Source organism: Anastrepha obliqua, chromosome 2 (genome assembly GCF_027943255.1).
Source record: "Anastrepha obliqua isolate idAnaObli1 chromosome 2, idAnaObli1_1.0, whole genome shotgun sequence".
Lineage (NCBI taxonomy): Eukaryota > Metazoa > Arthropoda > Insecta > Diptera > Tephritidae > Anastrepha > Anastrepha obliqua.
The window spans coordinates 4,467,615-4,492,938 of NC_072893.1; the positions used below are offsets into that span (position 1 = coordinate 4,467,615).

The following is a 25,324-nucleotide window of genomic DNA, read 5'->3' on the forward strand; positions in this document are numbered from 1 at the left end:
GAAGGTTTTAGAAGATTTTTTCTCCAATTTTGGGGTTTTAGCATCTTCAAGCACGGTTTTGCTAAATATTGAAAGAAATATATTTGTGTTAAATTTTTTTTCATGAGACATATATTTTTGATTCATCATAATTATCTTCTTGTTAAGGACAAAATGTATTTTAGACAAATTTTTTATGACAATTTTTATATGTCAAGCATGGAAGTGAAATCGTATGTACAAATTAAGGTATATTTTATCGCAAAATAGATTAAAAACTACTTTTCTTTTTCAAATGACACCAAATAGTCCAAGCTTCAAGACTTTAGATTTTTTTCATTTTTGGTCACTGTGCGTGTGCGCAAAAAGCTCTTTTACTATGTCTTCTTACTGAGAAAATTCCGTTATAAGCTACAGTGAGTCCAGTGAATAAAAAAACATGGCTTTTTAACCTTCACAGAAATATTTGTTTCGAAGGCGGTTCCAATTTGAAATTCTTGGCTGTAACCATATCGGTTTTTTTTTATTCAGTTTATTAAATATTTGCTGCATTTTTCCTATTTTGATGAATTACGTGGTTAATTTATATTAAATAGTGGTGAAAATTACTACAAATTTTTACTTTCCAAAGTCAACGGAATGCGAATAATCAACATGTAAGAGTGCAATATTAATTTATGGCTATTATTTTCTTCGAGAATGAAATCACAGAAAGTGAGAAAGTGTTAAATTCGGTACGACACATGTCATGTAAGACTCTTTACGATAGTTCCTGAACCGCAAAGGTCAAGAAATTTGTGTACAGATAATTATCCGCAGCTCATTGGCGAGCCAAGCATAAGTTCCACGCATCGCTTATGCGTTCTTAGTCTGCTCTACCCTCAAAATGGGATCGGAGGAAGATGCTGCGCTCCGTATAGGTGGCCTGTATCCACTTGACTTGGTAGCGCAAGAGATGTGGACAGCTTAAGAAATAAGGCGCAACAAAACCAATGAGATCCCAATGAGTACTCAAAAATGTTAAAACTGCCCAGCTATTTAAGTTAAATTTATTTGGAAGCGCTGTTCGGTGCTCAGTGGAAATGGGGTTTAAGACTTCAAAGAATGCCAATTAGAATCGCTTTTGTACAATGGTTAAATCCGATTCTGTCTTATGAGTAATTTGAAGATTTAAATACTAAATAACTAATAATTTTAACTATACAAAAAGTTAAATCGTTCTTAGTTTAGAAATTTATTTTCTAGGCCAATGCCATGTATCCATACACAAATATGCTTGTAGTTAGTTATGCGTATGTATGTGTTTGTCTATATATTCTAAATCCTCCTATTTCCCTTCTTCTCGTTACAGGCTTTGTACTTTATGCTTTTGTGATGACGCAATGGATTGCGGCCTCAAGTGGGCGCTTTTCAATACTAAAACGACATTCGCACCCACTTGTGAGGCTGCAAATAGCGCGGCAGCAGAATCGAAACCAAGAGCGATATCAACAGCAACAGCGTCCCTTACGGCTACAGCTGAAGCAGAAACACCAACAACTACAATTAATTTACGAGAAAAGCCAAAAATTGGCAGAACTACGCAAGTATCCCTTCGCCATTGGCACATTTTGGATATCCAGAAAATAAACGCATTTGCCACCGCAAAAGCTACCACTACCAACACCATCCCCACCACTAGCCTAGGTGGGTTCACGAGAGTTTCGGTGGCGCGCAGACGTTGTGGCCACGGATGTGCCACCAGATTCACTCAATTCACGCTTGCGGCGAAGAAGCAGGCGATTCTAACATAACCTCCCTCCTAGCATCAGCAAAAAGTCGAAGAGGAGGAGAGCTACATAGAGCCTAAGAAATAACAATAACGGAAAACGGGTACAACGACAAATGCTGTTTTAGGCGAAATAAATATTTACGCGAATAACGGGAACAACACACCTAAGAAAATGAAACATTGTGAGTGCTAGACAAATTCTTTTGAAACGCCAAATGCGAAAATAGTTTTATAACCAGAGCTCATTTCATAGTAAAATTTTATGATAATTTTCAATTCACATAATTTCTAAAAAATTTTTTTTTAATTTTTTTTAATTTTGTTTTAAATTTTTTTTTTTAAATTTTTTTTTCTAAATTTTTCATCTATAAGCAATATCGATAATATCAACTCGTGACTCTTACAAATTATTTAATTTTATATAAATCGCTCATTATCTGGAAGAAAGTCATAACCCAAAAATAGTTATATTATACATATTTTAGTAACTGTGCAGGAATGATCATCAACTCTTCAGCTCCATTGACAGCTCAATTGGCACCATCGAATTAGTTGAAAAGGCCTCTTTACTTTTAATAAGGCAGCCATAGTAAGTTGCAAACTTTGAACCCTTGTTTCCCGAATTTTTGTTATTTTTAGTTATGACATTCTTCCAGCAAACAAGCAATATACGCGTATATGCATAATATGAAGTTTTAATATATAATTTTCTTTTGTAATTTGCAGCAAATATTTTTATACACAAAGACATGATGGAATTCGGCTAAGAGGATTTTGTTGCACTGAAAGCCAAAATCGAAAGCAAAAAACAGCTAATAGAAACTATAAGAATACAAAAAAAAAAAAACAAAAACCCAACAAAATATAACAAAACATTACCAACCTAAACTATTCTCTTGTCTTGCGCGAACTCAATTTAATTTCTGTCACGAATTGATTCGCCGCCTTACTACGTCTCGTCTTGACTTAATTCAATTCAACTAAATCAATTCGACTCTACTTGAGCTGTAGCTGCGACGACTCAGGCTGCTGCAGTTTTGACGCCAAGTGAAAATTGAATAGCAACGAACACCACCGCCGTCACTACAATTTCGTCCTGTCTCTTCATAACGTCGCGCTCGTTGCAGTACACCTGAAATCTAGCAGACCAGCGATTTGCGCTAACTAAACGTCGGCCCTTGTGAATCAAGCCAACAAAATAAATTCCCAAACGAGGCAGACGTTTTCGTGCAAATTGTGCCAATCAAGGCGCAATTGTTCATTTGTGCTGTGGCCATGGAGCCTCCTGGCGGGTTGCCGCCGGACAGAGATAGACAACTAGTGCTGCGCCCACAGCAGCAGCAGCAACAGCTGGTGCCTTTGTTGCCGCAAGTGAAGCCGACTCTAGCACTAAATATACAGCAGCAGCAGGAAGCACCAACGACCATTGCCACATCGCCAGCTGCGGCTGCAACGCACGCTAGCTCATCTGCTGCAACGAACGCCTCTGCAAATGCGCCATCGATCAACACCACTAACGCACTTGTGCTCGTGACTAGCAGTGATGTTGTTTGTGTAACTGCTGCATCCAATAGTACTGCCGCAACAAGCACCGGCCCTGCACTGGCGTCCGCAGCCATAGCGATATCGGGCACCACTCAGGCGGCTACTGCGTTCAGCGGCAGTGCAGTGGGTGTGCAGAATCATCCTCACCACCACCATCAGCCCCATCATCAGCATTCGACGCAGCACCAGCCTCACCTTCAACATCCCCATCACACGCACCACTTACCACATCAGCAGTCACAGCCCTATGGTGGCCATAATTCATCATCCACCTCGTCGTTACTGGGTGGCATCTCGAGCGGCAGTAGCAGCACTTCGGGTAGTGGACAGCAACAAACTATCGAGAAGCTGTCGCGGCCAATGGCATTCGATAAGGTAAGTCGGAAAAGCAAGCCGAATTTAGTTTTATTTTAGATGTAAAAGAACAAATATTTATTGCATCGGAAAATGGTTGGGGTCAATAACAAAAGGCACATATGAAATATATATCTCCAAAAAAAGGCAGATCTCCGGAATTGCAATTAACGTCTGAGTTCTTCTCCATCCTAAGCGTTCTTGTTCTTCTTAAAGAAGCGGCATGAGCACACTTGAATAACTCCATCCTTGTCTTTGCTGTCTCCAGTGTTCTCGCTCGACTTCTTTTTCGGATGGTGTATGGGGCATACCAGCTCCATTTCGTCATTTCCCTCATCTTCGGCGTTTAACAGCAGATCTAAGGCGCTTTCGATGAAGTTTATTGGTTGGGTAGGGCCGGCCATGCTGTACGAGGGTAACAGGAAGGGACGCGAAAGCAAGGCTGTATTACCAGGACTTACTATGGATGAGGCAGTGCCTGGCGAGGTAGGGTTGTGGAAGATGTTTAATTGAGGATCCAGCGAGTTGTAAAGATAATCTAAAGCATCAGCGTCGTCGGCACCCTCTACGGCTGGGCCAATACTTATCACCGACGTTGTTGGATTGCCATTGACAGTGATTTGGGCGCCTTGGGCATGAATGGGAGGACCATCTGGGAGAGTGTATGAGCGAATAAATTTGGTTAAGCGGGATTTTATAACAACAATAACAATAACAACTTATGATAACTGTGCCGGCTTCGAAAACTGGATGGAATTTCAAGGAATGTAATAGGAAACAAATGCGCTTGAATTCTTTCAAGAAGTCGCTTAGTTGCATATAAATCAAAATTAGTAAAATTTATAAAATTAATAAAATGTGATTTAAGTGGAAAAATAGTAATAATAGCCTATTTGCACCGACGCTCACATAATTTTGTGTGGTCGAATTTTTATGCAGGAATTCTCTGCCGTTATTATTACCATTAACATTAAACTAATAGCCTTTAGCATCCTTTACATAAGAATGTATGCTGCTCTGATAGCCATTTCTTATCAGAAAAGCTCAAATGTTGCTTATACAGTGCGTTTCATAATTATAGCACAGGCACTGCCTGCACTATTTTTTTTCATTCATATTTATTCTACTTTAAAAACTATATGAATACAAGTTTTAAACATTTTGAATACTAAAAAAAATCTTCAAATTTTCATAAAAATTTTAAGCTTGTTAATAAAATTTATAAAAAGAAACTATTAATTTTTATCACAAATTTAAACTTTTCAATAAAAATAAAAATATAAAAATCAAGCATGCAGCTTTATATCCCACTGAATTCTGGTTTAAAAAATGTAAGTTTGAAGTGGCTCAAGAATCGCGTTGATTTTTGAATTTTTTTTTTACTTGCGGTTTCGTCCATTTCTCAATTTTTTATATGAAAGAAAGCAGCCAACACCGTCAGCAAAGAAAAAAAAAATTATTTTGCACAAAGATTGAAACTTTTATTTATATGGTTTGCGTAGAAAAATGAGCTACAAATATAGCAAAAATTAGTAAAATAATAAGAAATAAATAAATTGACAAAACTTCTCAAGAAGTCCCTGTACCATAGCTATGAAACGCTCTGTATATAAATAAATGTGACAGTTTGCTTGACCCATTCTGGAAAGGCTTCTGAGTTTGTTTCAACCCACTAGGGAGTCGAGATATTTATAGAAATCTTATTTGTGGCCCTATTTAATTCATTCGGTACATCAAACGCGGACTTATGGAGCAAAACTCAGTAAACGCCCGTGCTCCTTCAGATACGAAAATTAAAGCTGCGGCTGGATTGGACATGCCCTCCGCAGATCAAGCGGCGACCTAGCAAAAACTACCCTGGACTGATCTGGCGACGAACAGAAACTGAAACGAACTGAATTTAGGACAGAAAATCCGCTCCATGAACCAAAGCTGGGGTGAAATGAACGCTTTGGCTTACAACCGACCCGAATTGAGAAAACTTGTTGTGGCCCTTTGTTCCAACTTGGAACCCTAGGATACATATTGTGGTAATAATAGCGGCAGAGAATTTCTGCATGCAAATTATACCGCACAAAATTGTCGGTGGAAATAGGCTACTAGCGTACTTTTTTTGAACACTTTTTCGAATTTGACAATATCAGCTGATTTTCCTGACGTCACCTTAGTCGAATTTGTGATCAGTGTGACCAGATTACCACTTTCATAACTTAATTTAGCATTTTTTGGTTTTTTAGTTTAAGAGTTTTAGGGCTTTCTTGCTGACATTTTTCTAGCCTCTTCTAATTGAAATGAGATGTTCATAATTATGTGAAATACAATTTTTTTTAATTTGTTCACTCAGTTTTATTTAGCATTACTTTTTTCATCATCTGGCTACACTATCGGCGATTGCAATTATTGCTGGTGTTGGTGAGTATTTGCGTGTTATTTGTGCGTGCGTTAAGTAGGCCATAGACGTGAAACAAATCGAAGCAATCGGTTGAAACTCATTTCGCAGTTGAAACATTTTCACAGACGTGACTTTGGTTTCACGTTGTTCGTTGCTGAGTGAAAATGGAAAGCAGAAAAAATTTATTTATTTTTTTACACTTTCTATATTAGCGTTTTTTACTACTTCTTCATATTTTCTAATAAAATTTGCCTCGATTTTAATTTCACTTGGCTGATTTTTGAACAAATCCATAAGTTCCTCAATAAATGTTTAAGGAATATGAAATACCAAACTTTTATTGAACTTCTCTGTGCGGTTTTTTAAATAAATGTGAATGGTTATGTACAATAGACTGTATTGAAAAAACAAGGCTTGAAAAGTTCTTTAAAAAAAGCACGAAACACATCTTTTTCTTTATTTGAGATTATGTAATAAGATATATTCTATATTATCTGGTAATGTCTTTGTTATTTTATTTTATGTTATTTTATTACTAGGAATGCATCGCTATGACTTTAATTCGTTTTCTGGCGTTTTGAAATTTATAAAGAGAAGTTAAATGTTAAAAAGAGTGGAGAGAAGATCAATAATTCTTGTGTGACCTCAAAAGGATCAAAAAAGAGCATAAGATTTAAATTAAAAAAAAAGAAACAAACTCCAAACTTCCAAAAATTTTCGCGTTTTGGGTATAAAAAAGCATTAAATTTATTTCGTAGAGCAAAGGGTTGGCAACACTGCACAACTAGACTAGTGTGACGTCACGTTCAATCTCTAATGGGCGCCGTATTGTTTCTATCATATACCAGAGAAGGCCAAGAAATAATAAAGAAGAGCAAAAGAACTAAAAATGTAATTTCAAATTGATTTTAACGACCGATTACGACAAATTAATAAATGTATGGTACATGTCTAAAAAAAATTTTCTAACTATACAAATTTTCAATCATATTTAGTTAATGAGTCTAAATAATGAAAATAGCCATCAAAAGTTTACATTTTTTCCACTTATCTATAGCAACATTTTTTATTCTCCTTTGAAAAATGTATGGAACGAGCTGTGTTTCATTAAGTTTAAACTTTTACAGAAAATTCAGAAACTCATTTTTGCTGTATTAACGAATTGTTCATACCGTCCAAATGCTTTAGATAATCAATTATTGCTCGAAATGGAAGTACAGAGCCGTCCATTTTTCGTGCCTGCCCAAGTATCACAAGACTCACTAATTTGCGCCCGAATTTACTCACCTGGCCCCATTTTGTACAGCATCATGTTGGCGAATTTGAGAAAACTCTCCATTGGCAGCATTTTCCCGCTCGAATGTTTGGCGACTTGCACTTGCTGATGCCGTTTATCTGGCTGTGTCTGTGCCAGTGCTTGTGCCTGTGCCCGATGTTGCCTGTGCTGCTGTTCCGCCTCTTCCGCTGTCTCTTGTTTCAGTCTTTGTTGTTGCCCTTGAGATTCCTCTTGCAATTTGTTTGGCACTCCATTGCCATCCATTGACTTGTGCGAAAGCGATAACGGAGTGGGAAATGATTCCTTTACTTCCGCATGCTGTGCCTGTAGTTGTTGTTGCGACAATTGTTGGCTATGTGGCTGCAAACAGTTAGCGTGATGACTTTTGCGACCGATAAGCGCATCATTATTACTATTATTGCTATTGTGCTGCGCTTTGCCATTATCCCCGCCAGCGGTGCTGAAGTGGTCATTGTTCCGCTTGCGACTGTCGCCCGTGCCATCCTCGCTTTTGTCGCTGCCGCTATTGTTGTGATTATCATTGAGCTTATTGTTCGTTGGCATTGTCTCATCTTTGTTTCCATTTTCTGCACTGATCCCGTTATCATTACTTAGCTTACTGGCAATGCTATTACTGCCTGCATTGTTGCCCGACTGGTCCGTATTGATTTTTAGTGCGTTCAAGTTATTTAGCTTAGACTCCTTACTAATCTCGGAAAATCTTTTGAAACTATTGGCAATACTACGTAAATTCGGCTGATGAAATGCGAAAGAGCTGAGGCCGTGCTGCATGTCTAACATCGGTTGCAACCCATTGTCAATAATCAGTACCTCCGCAGCACCCTCGCCAGCACCGAATCTGGTTTCATGCTGCATATCGTCGAAGAAGCGTTCGCCGAGACCATGATGGTTTAGCAGATAAGCCAGCGATGACTTGTGCAGGTCCTTGGCGGCAATGCTACCCTCCCCTGGCTTTGGCTGTCCGCTATTGGTAAATTGTGATGGTGAATGATTGGGCTGTGCATTCTTTTTGCTTTTTTCCTCGTTTGATTTGTGGCTGAGTGAAGCAAAGGCTACAATTTTGTTCGAGTGTTCGAATAGAAGGCATGAAACAAACACGCACACATGCAAATAATTCGACTCAAATCAACTACTACAAACCTTTATCGATTGCGTGCCCTACGGCGGCCACGGCCTTTTTGGCCCACGCATGCTCGGTGTGGTCTTTGACTTCTTGTTGCTTATCCGGCGTAGCCATTGCAAGTTCGCTCAATTTAATGTCATTCGAAATGTTGCGCTGATCCGTTAGAATGCCATTGGTAAGTTTGGTATTGTTTTGCGCCCCTGTCGAGCCGCGCTTGATGCGACGCAGCGCTTGCGTTTGCTGAAATGTAACTGCGACCAGGGTTAGACCTACGCATGCATCTGAAGGTGTCAAATAATTATGAATCTGCTAAAAGATACTTACAAACGCATAAAGTCAAGAGAAGAAATAAGCTGGAGTTGCGCAAGCTGTACATGATGCTGTTGGTTTGTTGTAAGCAGATGGATTGCAGTATTCAAAAAAATGCTTTGCGAGCGTGAAAAATATACGTATGTGAAATTCAAAGTTGACGGAGAAAATCAAATATTTTTGCTTTGTCTTTGCAGGAGAAGAAAAAATATTTATTTGGAGAAAAGCAAGTGGCTAAACAACTACAGTAGAAAATATTTTGAGTTCGACTAACTGGTTGGGTGAAATCCTCTCAATACAGAGCTCGTTCTACTTACGAGGAGTCATAAAGTACCCAGAGCTAAACTTCTCCCAATAGAGGGTGCTCCGTTGGTGCTTTTTATAAGATGGAATTCTTACATGGGTACAGTCGACTCAGAGAATGCTTTCGTGGAAGCTCAATTAATATTTAGGAGAGCATAAGAACTGTTACCTTTCTTGTATGGATGCAGGAGCGTTAAAGGCAAAAGATAGAGCCTCTTGTTTAGAGTATGATAATATTGGTGTAGCTCAAATATGTATAGAATAAAATATCGGCCAAATAGCCGTCCTGGTCTCGGCGGTACACCTCCATCCGATGGTCCAAATTTTCGATGACGCTGAGGCATATTTGAGGTTCTATGCCGTTAATGTGCATAATTCATCCTTTAGCTCTTGAATTGTTGCTGGCTTATCGACGTACACCTTTTCTTTCAAACAACCCCAAAGAAAGAAGTCCAACGGTGTCGTTGACGTTTAGGTGTGGTTCACATTCAACATCGGCCCTTGAAATTTAACCACCCTTTAGTATTATTATAAAATCAATTCTGTTGTATGGAGTGCTTGTGTGGTAAAATTGGCTAGAGAGAGAGGAGCATAGACGAAGAAACTAGGAAGAGTGCTAAGATCTACTTTTATTGGAATCAGTGCGGCGCCTCGAACCACTCCTACTCTTGCGCCTCATGCAGTGTTATATGTGGTTGCCGTGGACATCCCGGGAAAAACTGTTGCCCGTGCAGCAACCGCAATCAGACTAAGAAGCTCGCCTTACACACTTGATCACACTTACGACCATTTACATATTCTTAAAAGCTTTGAGTTCGCCCCGCCTTTTGACTGATCAATGTAAACTCTCACTTGGTCTAAGATGCTCGAATCCTGATGAAAGAGTTGGGAGAGTTGTTTTCTGTGGGGAGCTTGCAATCAATCTCAAGCTCAGGCTACCGGACCAATACAGTGAACTCTGCATTTAGGCTGCATATATGTGTAGTTACTTTAAGGGAAGTAAATATCTACTCCGACAACCATTCAACAAGGTGTGGCTGTAGATGAAGATGCTCGAGGGAGATTCTAAGATTAACTAAGCCTTAGCTCTTGAATGTTCTGGGTATCTTTATCGGATATTAGGCATAAGGTATGCATGCTCTGCTGCAGCAGTACGAAGAGTTGTACGGAATCATCTCCTCCGTGTTGTTGTTGTAGCAGTATAAACATTCCCCATACTTACATACGAGGAATGCTGCTGGAGTCCTTGGCCGGATATAAATCCGGGTCGCTTCGGTTATATAGAACCGACTGTCGTGAAAACGGTCATCTCCTCTTCTTCTCCTTCGCTGCTCTGTTGCTACGCAATTCAACCACCGTTCGGCCGTCATCCTCAGAAGATTACAGTTTAGTGAAAATAACCGAGAATGATGCCATTAGTTTCGCTTTGGACTTTTTTCAAAAATCGACATCCATGTCTCGACAGTTAGAAAACTTGTATTTGAAAGGCTATAGCGCTTGAAGAATATAAGATTTAGCATACATATGCCTTTTTGTTTTTTGTTTCGTCGAGGAGTTTGAAGGATGCCGTCGCATCAGTGGTATGAGGCACTCACAATCCTCCTCATGGATGTAAATCCACCGCGGAACCGCTGTCACATAACTTCGGGTTGGAGTTCTTATTGCACTACGTAAGTGCCCAAGGAGGCCGAATGGGTTGGTGTGAGACTACTGTGAAGCACCAAAATGAAGAAAAAAGCTTTTTCTAATAGCGCTCGCCCCTAGGCAGGCAATGACAACTTCTCAGTATATTTCTGCCATGAAAAAGCTGCTCATAAAAAATATCTGCCGTTCAAAGTCGGCTTAAGACAACAGGACGCACGCCACAAATAAGAGAAGGAGATCGGCCAAACACCCACAACGGATATAAGCGCCAATTATATGTATATATATTAGGCTGGGTCGATTTGTGGGGAGGCAAAAAAGTCGCCCTTTGCTCTGTGAAAATCATATTCTAGGGATCAAAATAAGAAACTTTGCCGAAGGAACCATACCTCTAAAACGAATTCTGATGTCCCCCATAGCCATTTAGCTGATTTTTTCATGTAAAGGCCAAAAATGGTGATATTTTGAAATGATTGTATGGGGAACCCCCCAGGGGAGTTCCAGGGGGTGTGCCACTGGCATGGGTGGATCGGCCGTCCAAAGTTAGTGGGGGTCGGCCACACATTTGGACTCGATTGGAGCACTCTAAATGGGTCAAAGTGGGATTTTTCAAAATTTGCCCCTACCCAAAAGTTCGACCCAAAATGGGGGACATCAGAATTCGCTTTAGAGGTATGCTTCCTTCGGCAAAGTTTCTTATTTTGATCCCTAGAATACGATGTTCACAGAGCAATGAGCGATTTTTAAATCGACCCGCCCTAATATATATATATATAAGTTGCCACATTGTACCTGCGTCCAGGTTGCGCTTCTTCTTGCTTATCACGTTTTCTATAAAGAAGGCGACCTTCTTCCAATATTCTCCTTTCTCTATCATTTTTGAGACTCTATTTTCGGCTGTTGCATTTCCTACTTCAGCTTAAAGTCGCTCACATTCTTTTTGCCATCTTTTGCAATCAAAAACTATGTGGCTTGCGTCATCTGATAAACTGCCACCGTATATACTGATACAGTCGATGGAATCCACTTTGTCCATCTTGAAAAGGTATTGCCTAAAATACCCATGGTCGAAGAGAAACTATGTAAAAGCTTACTTCTTCTTCTGCTGCACCTACATATATTCGCTGCTTATTCTGTGTGTCCACCTTCCTGTAGTTTCCGTGTGCTATTTGTCTTACCACTTTTAGATTGTTTGCGTTTTAATTTCATGTTGTTCTTGAAACGCGCAGCTTCTTTCTTTTAAATCCAAAGCTGTTTGCGTTCCAACGCTAGAAGGTCTATGGAAATCGATCCCTTTTTTTAATAATAAAGTGTTTGTCAAAAGTGAATATACAAATGGAATGGCTGAAAATGATAAGAAAAAGCGTTGATCCCGTAGAGAAAAATAAACTATCCGGGAAGTAAATGAGAAAATAAGATTTCGATGACGTTGACGCGTTAGAAAATCCAGATCGTGGCAGAGTCGCTGTTTGCATTGGAAAAGCTTCGAAAAAAGAACTATCGAAAATATGATTTGTACGAGATTTGTCCGTTAAACGGCCACTTTTGAAGACGAAAATGCTGAAAAGGGGAAAAGTAATTTTCACAGAAAAGTCCAAATTTTATCCTTTTAATTTCCACGGTGTGCGGACGTCAGAGGAAGCAACACTGAATGCTCCAACCGATTTGGAAAGCGAAGTGGCTGAAGAGCTTTCTATTTTACTGTAGAAGGAAGGTAGAGAAGATGGAACAGTAAACTCCCTTATGCGTCGACGGCTTCTTGAGGAAAGTTTGACTTCGTCTACAGAAATGTGCTATTCATAATCAAGTAACTTTAGCTTTCAACAGTAGCCAAACTACCGGTATATAATCTCGTGGTTGTTTACGGTTAAATTATTCTAGAGTTTGTCGTTCCGGATGAGTGGAAGGGGCCGATAATAGTGAAACTCTCTCAAAAAGGTGACAAGAAGTTACCCACAGTTATGAAAATGTTTAACAAGATAATTTTAGAGAGTCTATCAGAGGTATTAAGCAGCTCAATTCATGGTACGCAAGCAGGCTTAAGACTTGGACAATCTGTGTTGACTATATTAGCGCTACGCGAATTATTACAGAACAAGCGTTAGAACTCAATTCGGCGAAATATTTAAATAGTCGAAGTGCTAGATGAGCACCAAATCGGCATAAATTGGAAGCTCAATTAAAAGTTAGGACATCCAGAGTATGCTGATGATATTGTACCTCTAGCGAACAAGCATTCAGATATGCAAACCGCCATCGACAAACTCAGGGCAGAATCAAGAAAAGTCGGCGTAAATATTAATGCAGTGAAGATAAGAACAATTAGAGTAAATGCAAGCAATAAAACCCGCCTGTGAATAAACGGTAGTGTTCGAGAAGAGGTAGCGAACTTTTAAAATCTAGGAAGCAATGGTGGCGTTGACGAAGGAACTGTAATTGATATTGAACCACATCTCAGCAAGGCAAAAAACATATTTTCACAACTGGGTAAATTGTGAAGACCAAACTCAGTGCTCCTGTCCACAAAAATCCAAAAGTACGGAATTTCAATTAAGACTGCTATAAAAAAAAAATTGTTCTATTTTTAAAACTATTTTAAAAACAATTTAGGTCAAGCAATAAAAAATTGCAGAGACCGTGAAAAAGTTCGTTGAGTAGTTTATCACTGGATAGGTATACAAGGTGAACAACATGAAGTGTTACCTATTCAAAACACCATAACTTTATTAGTTAATTCAAATTTAAATTAGTTTTTATTGATTTCAAAGACAAAATTGTTCAAAAATGATTAAAATTTTAAAATATAATATATTCACTTTAGCTCGATATGACCACCTTTTGCCTTGACTATAGCCTTCAAACGGTCAAAAAATGAGTTGCATGCTGCACAAATGTGATCTTGAGGCATTCTGGCCCATTCTCGTATAATCGCTATTTTCAGTGTATCCATACTGGCATATTTTTTAGTCCTCACCTTGCTCTCCAAAATGGACCAGATGAAATAGTCCATCGGATTTGCATCTGGGTAACTCGAAAGCCATTGTGTGGACGAAATAAAGTGTGGAACATGATTTTTTAACCATTCTTGCTTCACGCGAGCTTTATGAGACGGTGCCGAGTCCTGTTGGAACGTCCATGGTCTACGACCAAAATGTTTGCGTGCCCATGGCTCTGAAGCAGCTTCTACAACATTTTCCCGATAATAAGTCACATTCACTTTGACATCAGGCTCGATAAAAACGATTGGAGAGTGTCCATCAGCGGTCACTGCGGCCCAAACCATTACTTGCGATGGGAAATTGCTTCGAGTGGCCATACGTAGGCTCAAATTCTCGTACACGATCGTTTTGAGTGTTTATGAACTGCTCGATTGGAAGTTTTTTTCATTAGAAAACACAATGTTAGGAAATTCGCCACGTTCGTGCAAGCGCAATAACTCCTTTGCTCTTTCGCACCGAACTTTTTTTGTTGGGGTGAAAGATCGTGTGGTTCTTGGAACTTGTAAGCCTTGGCCTTGAGCTCATTTTCAATATGCGTCGAATGTTGTCTTGCGATATATTTAGTTCTTTGGCCATTTTTCTTCCACTTCGACGTGGATTTCGTTCAAGTCGATCCTGCACTTTCCGAACCATTTCTGACGGTTTTGCGGTTTTTTTGGCCCACCTCCATAACGTTTTGCAATACTACCAGTATCATTGTAACGTCTTATAGTGCGATACACAAACATTTTATTTACTTTGAGGTGACTGAGCTCACGAACAATGGCTGGTTGCGGTTTTCCAGCCAAATATAACGCAATCACACTATTACGTTTGAGTTCCATCACAGAAACAAAAAATTCAACAAAACTGAGACCCAAATGCTTTTGATGGCTTATAAACAATATATTGCACTGTCATTAGAACAATTTTGACGTTGATGCCATGGGCTGTTTTACAGGTACCAGCAGTGTGAAGCTGGTAACACTGTACTTTCACCCCTGTACTTTCGGAAAATATTAACAAAATTTTGGCACAAACGAGGCAACTAGTTAGAAAGTTGACACAAAAGTTTCCACAAAATTATCCCACATACATTTTTTATGATCTAAAAGTAATTACACTGCTATAATTATACTTTTTAGTCCTAGATATGTGCCTAGTCTTGGTCCTAGATATGTGCACGTATGTATAGTTTAACACTTAGCGCGCTCTTGCTTGTTATAATTTCCCGAAATTCCAATTACCAACTGATTGCATTTTTGATGAACTAAAAATCCATTAGCTCTCTTAAAAATTGTCGAACTTTTTATTGCTTCTAATCGTTGCATTCTGTTATGAACTTACCGGTTACATATATTATATACACACACACATACATGTACATATATATATATATATATATATATATATATATATATTCTTAAGTGTGTTCGTATGCAAGGACTCTGCAGTGTTTCGCTCATTCACTCAGCTTTGGCCTTGTCCTCTTCACCCACAACGAATGAAAGAATATTCAGAAATTGGATTTCACCAGAGACATTGACGTTGACGTTGACAGCTAAGTAGTTGAAAAATTTAAGTTGCGCCTTCGAGTCGACCAAACCAATACCAACTCAACAAAACTAAACTACATCAACGACAGCTCACATTCATCCATCTAAGTGGGGCTTGTGCAACTACCAACGCTTGCGCACTCGGCTTTTTTTGCATCGTAAAAAATCCTTGAAACTTAATTAATTCGATTTTGAGCAGCTATGCGTGCGGCAATGCCGCTCTCGTCATTTTTTCTCCGTGCATATACTCGTATGGAAGTGCATCTAATTTTACTGCTTCATATGCGAGCCTTGCCCCAGTTGCCTTGTGGTTGCGGTTACAGCAACCAAAGTCGACCCCTCGAAGCTATGGTGCGCTTTTGGCCTACTCGAAGTGCCTGCGTTGCTATGTGCACATGTGCGGCAGTGAGGGCTTTGTGTGGCACTTGAGTTGTTTGACATTGACTGATTCGCGCGCCTAATTTCATGACAGCCGCTCAAATCCAAGTGGCGCTTGCGGCTTCAGTTGCTAGTCACTAAAGACTCAAGTGAACAGCTGTGCTGTGCAGAAATATTGAAAGTTGCTAACGTACTTGTATGTATATGAATGTATGTATATGTATGTATGTGAGTGAGTAGCTCCCAAAAATAAGATATGATTATTTATTTGAAGGAATAAACAAAATCAATCGGAAATGTTTATGAATGTACCAGGGGTGTGTGGGTCTGTCTACACATTTCATTTAATGGTCTTGTTTGTCTTTATAGATGGAGACGTTAGTGCGCGCCATGCAGAACTCTGGAAAACCCGTGCCGGTGCGTCAGCAGAAAATATTTCTCAGCAATATTCCATCTGCGTTTATGGGTAAGTTTGTCTGCGCGCCACTCTTGACGCATAGGCCCTCACGCACTGTTTACTTTTCATTTTATAAGTTTTATGTTCTTTCTTTCAGGCTATGATCTTATCGAGTGGCTAATGGATCGCTTGCTGATCGAGGAATCCGAGGCGTTGAGCATAGCCAATCAACTTTGCTTGCATGGCTATTTCTTTCCTGTCAACGACACCAAAACGCTCACTGTTAAGGATGATTCGTCGCTGTATCGCTTTCAGACGCCATACTACTGGCCGTGGCAGCACAAGGCACCCGACAATGTAGAGTACGCCATTTATTTAGCCAAGCGCTCACTGCGCAATAAGCAACGTCATGCTTTGGAGGACTATGAGGCCGAAGCTTTGGCATCGCTACATAAGAGTCTAAAAGGCAAATGGGACTTCATCTCGATGCAGGCAGAGGAGCAGGTACGGCTGGCGAAGGAGCGTAAAAAGGGTGACAAGATTGTCGGTGACTCACAAGTAAGCTGCTGCGTTTCTGCTCAAATGCTTTGCCTTAATTTATATTTTTTGTCTATAGGAACGCGCTTACTGGCGTGTACACCGTCCACCGCCCGGCCAATTTACGCCTTTAGAACCATGCCCCATACCGTCGCGTGACCGCCAGGGCTCGAAGCCTAATAAAAAGAAAACTATCGACGATGTGCAGCGCGAAGTAGACTATCTCCGCAAATCGCTCAACCGCACGCGCATGAAAATGTCACAGGCCTGCGAGTCACTGGTCGCTTATTCAGAGACGTTCGCCGAGTATGACTTCTTTTTGCAGCCAGTATTGCCATCGAACCCATGGGTGACGGAGGACATCACCTTTTGGCAGCTAAACAACACCTTCGTCGACATACCTACGGAGAAGCGTGTCAAGCGTTGGGCCATTTCCATCGAGGAACTAGTTTCTGATCCAACCGGCCTGCAGGAGTTCACAAGCTTTCTGGAAAAGGAGTACTCACACGAAAATATTCGTTTCTGGATAGCAGTGAATCGGTTGCGGCGTTCAGCGCACTCTCAGGTGCCACACAAGGTCAACGAAATTTATGAGTGAGTGTCGCCGAGTGCCAAGCCGTTGCAGTTGATTCTTGATTCTGATTTTTGAATTAAAAATTTCTTACTTCTCCTCCGCAGGGAATTTCTGAAGCCGGGCGCACCATGCGAAATTAATATTGACGGTAAAACGATGGAGAGCGTGCTGAAGGGTCTCAAAAATCCATCTCGTTTCACATTCGACTCCGCCTCGGAGCATATCTATACGCTGCTTCTCAAGAAGGACTGCTACCCCCGTTTTATACGCTCCGACCACTACAAGCGCCTGCTGGAGTCCGGCATACAGCCGTCGCACAAGAAACGCTTCTTTAACTTTGGCGGCGTCGGCGGTGCGAAAAAGAAGATGACTGCAGCGCTATCTAGCCAACCGAATCTTGGTGACGCGGCGACTGCGAAGAGTGTTAGCGGAGTCGGCGTTTCAATGATGCAGGCACCTCCGCCCGGCCATTTGGCACGACGGCGCGGCAGCGATCGTAGCCTCACCGGCTCCGCGCATGAGTTGGCTGTGATTGGCGTGAACAAGGATATTACATCCAAAGTGCCGCACTCGCACTCGCAGAGCAACTTGAGTGAGATTCCGTACAGGTGAGGTGGCTGCGAGTTTGTCTGTTCTCCTTAGTACAAATAGTGGGCACTTTTTGTTGGTTCTACAAAGTTTCCAGTTGATGTGAACCAAAGGCCAAACATGCAATTGTCATAGATGTTGCTTTTTCTGCAATACTCAGTAAATAATTTTATATAATTTCCACTTTTAAAAATTTATAAACTTTTTGCTAAATTAATCAAGTAAAATTGAGCGCTAAATAGAAACGAATTAAATATATTATATAAAAAAAATATGTAGCTTTTTAAAAACGCCATTTAGTTTGATAAAATTTTTGAATTAAAATTTTTCAATCTAATTTTCTTTTTCGCATATTTTCATACAAAAATTTTTGTTCCACACACAATTCAAATGTATTCACCATGTGTGCACTTGCCAAAAAATAAACAAAACCAAAAAAAAAACAACAACAAACTACTGGAAAAATCACGAAATCATACTGAATTTACCTATGAATGTGGAATGTGGTAGTTGTGAGTCCATTTACAGGGGGGACATGCCGCAACTCCAGGTCACAGAAATCACAACACAAGCTGCTCCGTTCGGAAAGCGCGAGAATCGTGAGAGTAGCTTACGCTCCCATCAGTAAGACGTTATTTGCTCTCTAACCAACAAGCATCTCTGAACAACTCTGAACTATCTATCCACTGCTTCCCAAACTGATGTTGCTATCGCCCTACAATTTACCAAACTACAGTTGTTGTCAAATTTGGCGTGTTGTATTAACCACTCACCTCAAAAGGGGTCTAATTTACCCTTACCTCCATCACACATCTCCTCCATGTCGCACATTTCTTCTAATAACTCTTGTTTTTATTGCTTGTTTTAATATTTTTTGGCTTTAATAACACAACATGGTTTCACCACTCATACCCCACCTCCAGTTCTCATCTATGTTGCGTGTGAAGTTTTTCGTTTTTTATCAGTGTAAAGTGGCCTCTGAAAATCTGTCTCATTCCTCTTAATCTGTGGCACCTTGTATTATTAACACTTTTTGATTTACATTTGTAATATTTTTGTTCGTTGAATTTTTTGTATTTTTGTTGCAATGCTAAATTTCTAATTACTAGTTTAAGAACCTCTGACTGTTGTAAATATGTATGTGTATGTGTTATTAAATGATCTGAACTTGCAACATTCACTAACGGCGATTTCAAACGATATATGTCGTACAATTTTTGTTAATTTGATTTCCACCACTTCACAGAGAGACATCTAAACCGAAAGCAGCCCGCCTGGAGACCACCGTCGAATCGTCCAGTAGTGCAGTGTGCCCCTGGGATATACCTGATGAGCCACCTGAAGCGCACGCACCCACACTGCTTCAGATATCGCAAGTTAAGTTGTCGGTGTGCCCTTGGGAGCAGGAAAGCGAACCTGTCGTCATTAGCAGTAACGCAGCCAAATCGGCTACACAGCGTCTCACCAGGTAGAAAGTGTTAATTTGTGTGTGATTCGATTTTGCATAAGTTGACTTTGTAGCACTTCTTCGGATATCACCGATGTTTCGGATCGCATGCAGCGCAACTTGGGTATACGCCATCAGAATACCGTCGATAGCGGCGAGGCGAGTAAACGTCTTATACCGAACTTCACTGAACAACGAAGAGCTTCAATGTCCTTCACACCATCGTATGTTGTTGTACAAATTTGAATTTTCATTTTTCACTTTCAAACCCTTTTTGCCTTCAACAGTCGTCTATCAGAGTATCAATTCGGACAGACGTCCGTGTCTGCGAAGACCTCATCTGCCCCATCGCCCACTGTGGGCTGCCAAAGTGTTGTGGACGCCACACTCCCAACACCAACTCCACCGCTCTTCACACAAAGCATAGCCACCATGGCTGCAGTAACGGCGATTAGTAGTTCCTCCGGCACGATTACAAAAGATCCACCTTCCACATCGGATGCGGAAGTCGAGGAGGAGCTCAATAAGCTGGCGATATCGCAACGCAACAGCGAATCATCGGCATCCGAAATGTCTGTGCTACCACCTCCGACCCCAACACCGCCACCCCTTACTAAGGTGACACCACCACCCCCAGATGATAGCGTCTGCACTTACTATCAGCAGGTCGAGATAGTATCGTGCGAGAGTTCGCAAAGCGATCTGTTGTGTGGCGCCGAAGGAAGTGGCGGCAGTGACAATGGCAGCATAATCATATCCGAAACTGAGGTGGAGGTGCCCGTGCAGGAAGTGCAAATAGAGCTAATTGAATGCTTCGACTTTCAAGAAGAAAATAATCCACAGTTGCCAACACCAACAATACAAATTGAACTGGAGATGGATGCGCCAGCTGCAGCTGATGTACACGAAGGTTAGTGAGACCGAAAGATGTTCCAAAAAGTTCTAAATTTTAAATATTTGCAGAAGCGCTGAGAAAAACTGAGGTCCCAAAGGACGAAGCACGCGCAACGCCAACGCCAAGTCGTGATAATTCCGTGCCAGAAACACCAGAAATTGAAGAGCAGCAGTCGTCAGCTGCTAGCACTCCAGAACCACAAACATCGCCACAAATACACACATCCATGTCTTCGGGTGCACTGCCAATGGCCGCGTCAACGGTACCGCCACCACCACCACCCATCGGTCCTATGGAGGAGGAAGAACAACTGCGCATAGAAGAGGAAATCGCAGCTGCACAAGAAACACAAGAAGAGCTGTCACCCACGACTGATGAGTACCAAGAGGGCCTGCAATTCGACACCGATGGCAAGGAGGACTACGATTACGACATCGTAGATACAGATACACAAGCTGGCTATATACCGCCGGCTCCTACGCCGGCACCATCTATGGCACCACTAGCTGAAATGGACATAGACACCGTGGACGATGAGCCATGTGAAGAGCCGGAGTTAATGCTTGAGGTGACTGAATTACCAACAACACCGACACCAGCCATCGATGCAGTCGAAATGATGCCTGCGCTTGTTGAAACTGCAGCACCAGCAAACACAGAAGAAGTGAAAAAGCGACGGAAGAAGCGTGGCATGGATAGCAAAAAAATACACTCCGTCGATGAAAAAGAGAAGGCAAGTACGTCGGCAGGTGGCACAACGGATGCGAGTGGTGGCACAAAGTCCGAAGCTGACCGCAATGCGGTGTGTCCATGGGAGGATGAGTAGGTGGATAATGGCTCAAAATGAGGATTCTATATAAATAGTTGCTTCTTTACATTTCAGAAACATAACCACCAGTGATGGAACCTTTGTAAAGACCTACGCAACGCTCGGATATTTATGAATAAAACAGAATCTTTTCAAATCTATGGTCAGCAAAATACTGAAGAAGAAGAAAAATCAAAAGAAATGACACTTGTTTGCATCACAAAGTTACACACAAACTCATGAACACCCACACATACACACATACATACGTATGTAGAAATTGATTAATGCCCTGCAGGGAAATTTACTGATTCCAAACTATGGTGTAACTGGTTACAAACTGGTACCAGCTGGTGCATTTTTAGGCAATTCCTAGTTCTAGGAAGACTAGAGTAGACTGTAAGCGTACTTTATATGGGGTTTACTTTCAATTGAACCGCGAAAAAATACATAAAAGAAAATGTTTTAATAAACAAAAATTATCAGACATGAAAGAGTTGAATGCTTCTTATGGCAGCCTGCTATTGAGTTATTTAGAACCAAAAAGGGAGTTATTACCGTTCGTCAAATAACACTTCAATATTTGTGAAGCCGAAAATATCACTTTAGGTTAATATTTATTTACTAGTTTAATTAATTTAGTTTTATTAATAATAATTATTTATTAGATTTTGGAATAATGAACTCCAGAAGAGAAAGCTACTTCTGTTTTTTTCTCCTCTGTGCATATACATACATACGTACATCTCTCTAAAGCGAAATCCTTATAAAAACTCTTTGAAAATTTCTCTCTCTTCTTGTAGTTTTCCTGCAGGTCGCATTTAAGCACACACTTACACATTCACATTACATTCATAATTCTACAATGTCTTGCGAAGAATTGGCCATTTAAAAAATTGTTCTAGAATAACTACAATACTAAATACCCATACATGGTTATATGGAAATCTCGAACACGTCACACCAAAAAGGTGCCCTTTAGAAACGTAAAATGCATGCAATCAGGAAGTGAGTGAAAAGTTGAACTCATTGCCTAACTAGTACGCCACTCCAAGTGAATTGTTTGTTGCTGAAAAATAGTTTTTAATAAAAGAATACGTGAATACATGCGTGGTGAAAGAAAGAAAGAGGGGAAGTTAAGGTAGAGATCGCTGAAGAGTACTTACACACTGTAACTATTACTTAGTATTTAGAAACTTTAGCAACATTTTGTGACTTAAGGCAAAAAACGCATAACTAGAGAGGGTCTTACGCCATAAAATACACATACATACCAACACATTATTGAATTACATGCATACATATTTACGCACGTAAATTACTGGTTACCTTAATGCTGCTGTAAGTTTTTTTGTAGTTAGCTGCGAAGGGAAAACGTAAGAGAAAAAGGGGAGAAAAATAGCTGCTAATATTGCAAAAGCTATGCTTTGCTTGATTGAAAAGGCGAGAAAATGCTTAAGGAATGAAGAATGAACTTGGAGATTAAATGAGGGAAGTGGTTTTGTTGCTTAAAGAGGAAGTTGCTAAAAAGAAGAGGAAGAAAAAGAAGCATAAAAGAGGAAACATGCAAGTAAAACATTTCAAAAATAAGTTGTGCTGAGAAGAAAAATATTCGGAAAGTGAATGCTTTTATTTTTATTTTGCCATAAGCAAGAATGCACTAATAAGAAATAAAACCAAAACTATGTACAACTTCCATTTAGTTTATTGTTAATCAGAGTTAACGAATGCATCGACTGCGCGAGTTTTGGTGTGTTTTGCTGCAGAGCGGCGCTTCTAATTATTATACACGTACACTCGTACATATGTTTGCAGGCTTTATTAACTTGTTTTTAATTAGCTTAAAAATAAATTGATGCATGCGGTTACAAGAGACCGAATCTGTTTATTTTAAATTATTTATTTATTTCTTATTTTATCCCCCTCAACTTATTTATTCAACACACCTCTAATGAAGCTGTGACCTCTTATTTACATAACCGTTTGTTTGGTTCATTTAAAAAGAGAGCCGGTCGCTCTCAAACTTAGACTGCAATAGAATTACAACAGCAAGCAACAATAATTTTGAATGACTTCGTTAACCACCCCTGACGTGCATTTCTCACCACGACTACTTTGCGAGATTTGCAAAAACAAAAGTACGTAAATGATTTTTAAAACTTTCGCAGCAACCGATTCCTTTTGTAGAATGATGCTTTATATAAAAAGCCACTGCATAAGACAGCGAATGTGTACTCCAGCTGCAATGTCTCGTCTTTCGTGCACACACAACTCTCGAGCCCCAAAATGTATGCAACGAAAACGAGACAACGTCAAGTAAAGAACTTTTTTGATGCAGTCCGGAGTCACGGCAAGTAATGCATCATTCTACGAGATGCCAAAGTAGTAAAGAAATTCAATTAGTAATAAGTAAATACATATTGTATTATTGTGTTGAAAAAAGGAAACCAACAACATATAAAATTGAGAGTAAATGGAAAAATTATACTGTAATAAATGTTGAATATAAACTTGAATTACACTAACTAAGCAAATGTACCTTTGATGGATAGATACAAAAACAAACAAAAAAAAAGTAACTTAGAAAAAATGCTTAATGTTCGTTGTTTCGTGTGTTTCAAAAAAGCGCTGATACGTATTGTTGCGTTTAGATACAATATTTACTCACTTATGCATTAATCAGACCAAATTGGCGCCTATAGCCTTTAAATTTTGTGTGTCTAGCTAAAAAATATTGAAAAAATTAAAAAAAAAAAAATACAGAATATTAACCAAAAAAAAAAAAATGCATAAAAAAATTAAAAAAAAAATAAAAATTATAAAAAATTTAGTAAAAGTATGAAAAAAATATAAAAAAATATATAACAAAAATGCAAAAAAAAAATTAATTTGAAAACTAAAAATATTCATATATATTTGGTGTATCCCTTGGAATTTAGCCCACACATACATTTACATTAATATACCAAACTGTAATCGTTTGGATCGAAAATTTAAAGTAATTTGCAAATTATACAAAAAAAAATTAAAACTAATTAAATTAAAATCAAGAAAAAATACATGCATAGAAAATATTCTTAGCACTAAGCGAAGTCATTTAAGGCAAAGCATGAAAGTTTTAAAAACATTTACGTATGACAGAAGCAAAATGAAGGCGCGGTAAAGCTACAGTCGTGGACTCCATTCGTGAATAGAGGAGGTGCAAGCAAAAGTCTTAAAATAATAATAATTTTTTAATTTTTGGTTTAGCAATTTTCCAACATTTTATTATTAAATAATGAAAATTATACTAAAAATCATTGAAAAGTAGTGAAAAACAACGGCAGATTCGGAAAGTTTCATGTGGCAGTAAAACTTCGCACATTAAATTTTTTTGTTTTTGCGAGCATTAACAAATTTTATTATACAATATTTATTTATAACTAATTTACTATTTTTTTTCAATATGCAGTATTAGTTTAATTTTACTTATAAGCAGCTGGTCTAATTTAATAACATAAGCATTTATTTCCCCATACTTAAGCACTAATTTTGTGTTGCATTCAGCCAACCAACACCACTGAAACAAACTCTCACCCACACACACTCACTTCACCACAAACTAAGGAAAATTCTCAATCAAGAAACGAGCTAAATAAACAAATAAACTATTGGTTGTTGGTTAGACAATTCATTCTCAATAAGCTCGCTCGAGTATTTTATTTACAAAGAGTTACAAAAACAAAAAAAAATTTAACAAAAATAAAAAATAACCAAAAATTAAAAATCGTAAAAATATTAAAACTAGAAACTGGCTTAAAAATGCAAACAGAACAGAAAACGTCAAAAGGAAATTAACCAGCAAATTTACATCATAGCGACATTTAACAAGTAGGAAATTTAAATTTAAATAATAAGCAAAAAAAAAAATAAAATAAAAAAAACAACAAAAAAATGAATATTGTGCATCTAAAAATAAATGAAACCACCGTTCAAAAACACTCACTAAGAAAAAGTTGAATAAAAATAAAACCAAAGCGAAGAGAAAAATAATAGTCGAAATCGCTTAAAGCCAACTCGTAGCAGAAATAGGCCTAGAATTTGAAATAGGAAATTTAGTTACAATTAATTGCCAAATTATACATTTACATTGAAAAGTGAAAGCAGGAAAGAGAGTAGGGAAAAGAGAAGGGTGAAAGGAGGGGAGAGAAGGGAGAAAAGCGCAGAAAAAAAAGTAGAGAGCAGCTTATGGAAAATATGGATCAATATACTTTACTACATTATAAGGATAAACAGCATACAAAGCAAGGGCGCAAAAGTAGACAAACCAACAACAAATAATAAAAAAATTTAAAACAAAAAATAAAAATAAGTGAACAACAGAGAAGCTGAGGATTTAGATTTTTTTAACTTAAATTGTTGATGCAGGAAAAGTGTATAAATGGCGGCATAAGGGCCACAAATTTTGTG

General features: G+C 39.1%; 2 protein-coding genes across 4 annotated transcripts; one reads left to right on the forward strand and one right to left on the reverse strand.

Annotated features, from left to right (window-relative positions):
- The first annotated feature begins 1,335 nt into the window (after positions 1 to 1,335).
- Positions 1,336 to 22,573, forward strand: LOC129237029 (uncharacterized). 2 transcript variants are annotated; one of them, XM_054871396.1, is made up of 12 exons: positions 1,336 to 1,932; positions 2,477 to 3,670; positions 15,999 to 16,095; positions 16,184 to 16,584; positions 16,643 to 17,157; positions 17,242 to 17,745; positions 18,236 to 18,349; positions 18,972 to 19,193; positions 19,247 to 19,396; positions 19,460 to 20,082; positions 20,139 to 20,889; positions 20,951 to 22,573. In XM_054871396.1, exons 2-12 carry the CDS (start codon positions 3,026 to 3,028, stop codon positions 21,009 to 21,011), a joined length of 4,083 nt encoding a protein of 1,360 aa, XP_054727371.1. In that variant the 5' UTR covers positions 1,336 to 1,932; positions 2,477 to 3,025; the 3' UTR covers positions 21,012 to 22,573. The 2 variants fall into 2 exon arrangements, with proteins under 2 accessions (XP_054727371.1, XP_054727372.1); XM_054871397.1 differs by lacking the exon at positions 18,236 to 18,349.
- On the reverse strand, positions 3,694 to 8,949 carry LOC129237030 (myb-like protein I). Of its 2 annotated transcripts, none has more exons than XM_054871399.1 (4): positions 8,786 to 8,949; positions 8,479 to 8,712; positions 7,329 to 8,390; positions 3,694 to 4,301 (listed from the first exon to the last, which is right to left on the reverse strand). In XM_054871399.1, the coding sequence occupies exons 1-4, from the start codon at positions 8,835 to 8,837 to the stop codon at positions 3,841 to 3,843; spliced, it is 1,809 nt and encodes a 602-aa protein (XP_054727374.1). In that variant the 5' UTR covers positions 8,838 to 8,949; the 3' UTR covers positions 3,694 to 3,840. The 2 variants fall into 2 exon arrangements, with proteins under 2 accessions (XP_054727374.1, XP_054727373.1); XM_054871398.1 differs by having other exon boundaries at positions 8,479 to 8,730.
- Positions 22,574 to 25,324: the final 2,751 nt, after the last annotated feature.

Excerpts from the sequence above, each read along its gene's own strand:
- LOC129237029 (XM_054871396.1), top strand. The coding sequence starts at position 3,026 with ATGGAGCCTCCTGGCGGGTTGCCGCCGGACAGAGATAGACAACTAGTG. Across the intron at positions 17,746-18,235 it reads TTGAGTGAGATTCCGTACAG|TTGTGAGTCCATTTACAGGG; the intron begins GTGAGGTGGCTG and ends GGAATGTGGTAG. Across the intron at positions 20,083-20,138 it reads TGCAGCTGATGTACACGAAG|CGCTGAGAAAAACTGAGGTC; the intron begins GTTAGTGAGACC and ends TATTTGCAGAAG.
- LOC129237030 (XM_054871398.1), bottom strand. The coding sequence starts at position 8,837 with ATGTACAGCTTGCGCAACTCCAGCTTATTTCTTCTCTTGACTTTATGC. Across the intron at positions 8,391-8,478 it reads AGGGCACGCAATCGATAAAG|CCTTTGCTTCACTCAGCCAC; the intron begins GTTTGTAGTAGT and ends ACAAAATTGTAG. Across the intron at positions 4,302-7,328 it reads GCTGTACAAAATGGGGCCAG|ATGGTCCTCCCATTCATGCC; the intron begins GTGAGTAAATTC and ends ACACTCTCCCAG.